Source organism: Nematolebias whitei, chromosome 1 (assembly GCF_014905685.2).
Source record: "Nematolebias whitei isolate Nwh7 chromosome 1, NemWhi1, whole genome shotgun sequence".
Classification (NCBI taxonomy): Eukaryota; Metazoa; Chordata; class Actinopteri; order Cyprinodontiformes; family Rivulidae; genus Nematolebias; species Nematolebias whitei.
The window spans coordinates 21,973,519-21,979,544 of NC_056498.1; the positions used below are offsets into that span (position 1 = coordinate 21,973,519).

Consider the following 6,026-nt stretch of genomic DNA (forward strand, 5'->3'; position numbering starts at 1 on the left):
TTGAATGTATAGAATATGAGTAGTTTAGTTGAATGTATAGAATATGAACGTCATTTCAACCCAAACTTACTCGGCACTGAGCTCAAGTTAATCTTTTTTTATTCCTCATTTTAAGCACAGAGCCATGTTTGTGAGCAATTTCTTTTTTCTTTTAAAGTTTGTTAGTGTAGCTTTAACGTCACCTAAACAATTTCGATTCAGTTATAATAATAATAATAATAATAATGAATTTAATTTGTAACACTTTTCATTAACAAAAATCTCAAAGTGCTACAAAGTGCAACTAAAATCAGTGATATAATCAGTTGTACATCCTCTGTCATGTGTGTCAAACTCAAAACCCGGGGGCCAAATTTGGCCCTCGTTGACATCGTATCTGGCCCCAAGATGTTATTTTAAATATAAAATACTTTAATCCCTTTAATTTTTTTCAGTAATATTTGATTATAATGTCAAAAGTCCAACAGAGAATGTCAAATGAGACCAATCAAACTCTTGTTGAGGAACCTGCAACCAAGAATAGATGTTGGGTTTCTAACTGGAGTTGATGTAGATTCTGAAAGCGGCCCTTAGTTTGAAAAAAATGTGGCCCCCTTTTGTAAGTGGGTTCGATCCCCCTGCTCTAAGTTAACCTTCAGGCCCGAGCGCTCATGTTTGATCTGGATCAGAGCCATGGATGAGGGCTGGACGCTGCTGCTGTTAGTGGGAACACTGTGTTCACATGTGGACAGCAGCACCTTCAGATCTGTCAGGAGTTACCACCGTCCCACCCTCACATCTTTCATTCTGTTGTTTTTTTTCATTCTAGGGTTTAAATTATTACACGAACAAAACAAAGTTCTTGTATTCAGCTTTTGGACCCAGCTTTGCTCTTCTTCTTCAGCTCTAGCAGCTCTGCTAGCTTGGCTTCAGATGATCCTCTTCACCCAGCATCAGATCAGAGAACGTTTTGTGTTCAGTACTAATCATATAAGTTGTTCTAAAAGCAGCTGGAAGTGTCTTTATTCATTTACTGATGATTTAGCAAAACACCACAGAATGAATGTTCTCAACCGTAGAGCCAGAAGAAGAAGGGAGACAAATAAATCGCAGGAGTCAGAAACTGTTCACTGTAAAACTGGATGACAAAAGACTCAACTCTGGTGTTCTTCACTGACCCCGCCCTTTCTCTTTTCTCTTTAAAATATGTTTAATGATCCAAAATCACGTTTTTGGATCGTTAAAAGCAGCTAAGCTGAGAAGCTAAGGTACGAGCTAAGCTAACAGGCCGGCCTCAGGGGGAAAATGTCTCTGTCTTGTCGAAGCTCCAAATTTCACAGTCGAAACCCGTGCCTTTGTGTAAAAAGTTGTTTTTCTCTGCAACAAAAAGCTGAGAACTTGTTTACTGATGTTTAATTAAAAGCTTTTTGTGAAAACTGCTATGCTAAAATGCTCAAACCACACCGAGCGTCCGCCATTTTGAGAACAGAAGTGTCACGTCAAGGGACCTCCCTCCCATTTTTTTTAAAAGACGCTTGTCGCTCCCTCACTATCCATCCTTCAGTTCAAACAGTCTTATACTGCCATCTAGTGGTCAAAAAAGTACTAGCGCAAAACAAATTAACAAACATTTCTTCTTAAATTTGACAATAATTCAAACAATATTATCGTTTATTGCAATAATTTCTGAGAAAATTAATCGCCCAGCAAAATTTGTTATGGTGACAGGCCTAGTATCACTGTTTGGACCTAATATTTGATGTTGTGAAGGTCATTTCCTGATTTAAAATATCTACACCAGAGCTTAGAGAACATTTATCACAAGCAGTCACATCTTCACTACTAATGTGTTCAGGTTGGTTGTTTCCCCCTTGAAGTACTTTATGTCCTGTCACATACTATCTAAGAGCTCCTTTACACTGGATGATGATGTAAAAGCAGCCGGAGCTTGAATGTTCTGTGCGAGGTCGTCTGTTGTCCTGGAAGTAGGAACAGGAGGGCTCCTGATGGAGCACAGAGGGCTTTGAGTCAGGTCGTGGTGGTCTGTCGTTGTTGTGAAATGTGACTGCTGTGGTTGCTTTGCTCGGCCTGTTTTTAAAAATCACAGCCCATTTTTGCGTAATTGTATTCTTGACAACCTCCGGCCACGACGTACCTATCTTGGAATGGTTTGTTCCCGCCTGGGCAGACGCCTCCACGTCTAAGAGCTGATCTACTGGAGTACACTTTAGAAATACAGTAGTCCAATGATCGTGAGGGTTACGTTGCAGATACCACCTCGATAGGTGAAAAACCGCTAAGTAGGAACACTATTTATTTTAGTATTTGTGTATATTTTAAGGCTTTAGAAACCCTTCCCACACTCTTGCAATGTTCTAAACTCTTAAACCTATATAATTTTAACAACATACGTATATGTATTTTACAGTACTGCAAAGTTTTATAGATACTCACCTGTGAAGATACTACAACTTGAAGGATGAGTTCAGCTTCAGAATTATTTGAGACTTTCCTGCCAGTTCTGTGATCTTAATAGATTATTTCTGACTTTGCTAAACTTTCCCTCCATTGCAGCAGAAAGCAGTGTCTGGAAGCACTGTTGGCTTCTGGGTAGTGTAGTTCTTTTAAGTGGCGTTACAGTGTAGGCTTATTGAAAGAAAACTACAAAATGGTGGTGCCAGTCCTAAGTATTTATTTATTTTCGTTAACTTTTTATCCCGCACCGTCCCAATCACGTGAGTAACATTAAAGGTGACAATTGTTGAAAAACTGCGAAAGAGAGTCCGTGAACGTCGGACCGCGAAGTAAAGTGCGACTACTTTAAAGAACTTCTTTTATTATTTATTTATTTTATACGCCCGTTGAAGGAGGACATATTATGGTCCAGTGTCTGTACGTCTATAAACTTTCTCTTGTCCTGCTCATAGCTTCTGAATGAAATGAAGTGAGTTTTAACGAAACTTGATGCAAGGTCACAAATCAAGGTCAAAGGTTATACAGGGTCTTTGCTTGTCCTGCTCCTTGCTGTAGATCGCTGTATTGTTGTTTAGTTGTTTGTCGATGGGTGTTTAATGTGTTATATGCGGTACTCTTGTATTATTATTTTTCATTGGCTCCGTTTTCATATCTGGACATGATCACCAAAATAAGAGCTTGAAATTGAGAAAAAGATCCTAAAATAACTAAAAGGTATAAAAGCCCCTTTCAGCTTCTGACTCGTGTGAAGGTGGCGTCTCCCAGCTGCTGCTTCTCTAAACTCCTAACCTCTCTCCTGCCTGTAGGGTCCAGGTCTTGTACCATCTTTGAACTCTGATCTAAACAGAGCGGGCGCTGTTTGAAAGGACACCCTGCTCTAGATGCTGGTTCTGACCCGCTTTCACTCCTCTCTCCTGAAGTTACTCACCTCCTCCTCCTAACTGCAGCCTCTCCGGGGGGGGACTCGTGTTTTTGTTGGCATTGATTTTAATAACTGGTAAACAATTAACCAACGGTGAACGAATACAAATCTTCGGCTTCTCTTTTAAAGAAAACATCGTCTTTTTTTGTTGTTGTTTACAAAAGCTGCCAACAAAAACATGTTTTTATTTTTTCCCTTTCTCTGCAGCTTGAGACCTCCATAACCTCCTAATGATTCTCAGTGTTTCTGTTCCTCCTCTTTGTCTCCTCCTGCAGGCGCCTGCTTGGTATTATCACAAAAAAAGATATCCTTCGTCACATGGCTCAAATGGCAAACCTAGATCCAGAGTCCATCATGTTCAACTGATCCGCTCCTTCCAGGACAGCAGGGGGGAGGAAGGAGACAACAGCGAGGACGAGGAGGTGTGCCTCCTGAACGGCTCCACTCTATGACATACGGACCTGTTTTAGTTTTAGTTTAGAGTTTTGTGGACCCTGAGCCTCTGACTGACTGAGGCCTGCAGACACTTATCGGCCACGAGAAGAAAATAGACGATAACAGACTTTTAATATCGTCTGCTGCTGAGGTCACACAAAGGTCAAGTGTTGAAGGCACACGCACACTTTAGCACTTGCAGACACGTCAGACATGCATGTTGTCCCTTCACACACCCGTTTGACTCCCTGACCTGTAAAGCTACACCCATTTACACTTTTTGTGTGCCTCAACAAGCGGGGCTCAAAGGTCAGAATGAACCGCTAACATCGAGGGACGCGATGAAGGACCTGAACACCTCCAGGCTCCTCCTCCTCCTCTCACACACGCACACACACCTCTGACCCGTCCGTCCTCTGGAGAACCATGATGTCTACCTGTGAATTGTGTGTGTGGGAATGAGTGAGTGTGTGTTGTGCTCTGACATTCCAGCCAGGTTACCATGGGAACGGAGAAGACCATCACCTGGTCGTGACGGGACACGGCGTCTTTCCTGGGTCTAAATGAGACGTGCGAGTGCACTGAAGTAGAGTTGGTACTATATTTCAAGAAGTTTATCTTCTAATGATAATGTGTGTGTGTGTGTGTGTGTGTGTGGTCCATTCAACGTGTAAGCAGGTTGTACATAAAGTAAAGTTTGTAAAAACCGTATCCAGGTTCAGTTCTGTCTTCAAACCCGTTCTTCTCATGATCACCTTTGATAATCAGCCACATCCTGAATCCAGCTGCATGAGATTAAGAAAACCCGTGATTGTGTTATTGTTGAACGTTGTCATAATATCAGTTGCAGTAAACCTAAATTTACTTTTCTCCTCCTCCCCCCACTTCAAGAAGGTCCCAACACTATCCGGTTGTTTTATTGTTGCCTAAAGGAGGTGCAGTGATAAAGGAGAGTGAGAGTCCGTCCACCTCTCCAGATGTTTTGGTCACATCCATGTGTCAAAGTGACGTTCTGTTTAACTGGTCGACAACGGGACACAAGATCAAACGTGAGAGTAAACCACCAAAGTTCATGCTCATTTATCCAAGTATAAATCCAACAATGTTCAGTCAGGTCATCTGGATGGTTTCTTTTGTTGCCGAGATGTTTCGTCCTTCGTCCGAAGGACTTCTTCAGTCTGAGGAGCCCACCAAAAACCAACTGAATCCCAGAAACGTCTCACCTCCAGCGTGGGGGGGGGGGAAAAAACAGTTTGCTGGTTAAAGAGCTGTTTGTGGGATTCAGTTTGGTTTTGTGGGCTCCTCAGACTGAAGAAGTTCTTCGGATGAAGGATGAAACGTCTCAACAAAAGAAACCGTCCAGATGACCTGACTGAACATTGTGAGGATAAATTGTTTTCTAGAAATCACATCTCACACTTTTCAAACTTCAACTTCAACCCTCGACAAATGTGTTTAGATTCTTCGCTCCAGTTCACAACACACAAAGGTTTAGACGGGGGGGGGGGGGGGGGGGGGGGCTAAGATTCAGTCAATAATCCAAAATTTAAAATATCTTTCCTACGGTTCATATGAGGCAAATGGTTAAATGTCAAACATGTAATCTAAATTGTTAAATCCTGTTTTTTTAAATGATAAAGTATTAAAATAATCTACAAAACTACTAATAATTAATTAAATGTTGAGGGTTTGTTTTTTGAGTTTTGGATCATCTTGACCCACCAACAGAATAAATGTGATTTAAATCCATTCACGTAGCCAGATGTTGGGCCTTACAGATGTTTGGTATCATCATCTCATAATTAGATAAAAACCTGAAACTTCTGGAGATGCTTTGAGCTTTTTTCAGAAGCTCTGGAGGCAGCAACAGATGTTCACACTCATCTGGAAGCTTTCAGATTATCCAAACGTTCAGAACGTGTCGCTGTTCTTCACAGCACGCTTTGTTTGTTTGATCTTCATCGATGAAGACTTTCAGGCTCTCCGTATGTTTTTCTGCTCGTGTTTCTAACTTTACCGTCAAACATTTGACGTGTTCGAGGAAAATGAAGGAAAATGAGGCAACTGTGAAAAAGGGTGGGACAAACTGTACCATCTTTACCTGTGGAGTGTGTGTGTGTGCGTGCATGTGTGCGTGCATGTGTGTGAGGGGTGATTGTCGTCCTGTCTCTGTCCCCGCGTTGCGATGACTGTCCTGCTGCGGTCGGACAGGAAG

General features: G+C 41.8%; 1 protein-coding gene across 3 annotated transcripts in view; it reads left to right on the forward strand.

The window, feature by feature from the left end:
- The window catches only part of clcn3 (chloride channel 3), a 52,625-nt gene extending 47,693 nt beyond the window's left edge, over positions 1-4,932 (forward strand). For 2 of the 3 annotated variants that reach the window (XM_037675617.1, XM_037675624.1), the window contains one exon: positions 3,652-4,932. In XM_037675617.1, the coding sequence (XP_037531545.1) occupies positions 3,652-3,828 (177 nt within the window). In that variant the 3' untranslated portion in view covers positions 3,829-4,932. The remainder of the gene's footprint in view (positions 1-3,651) is intronic. The other variant, XM_037675632.1, reaches the window with a different exon arrangement.
- Positions 4,933-6,026: the final 1,094 nt, after the last annotated feature.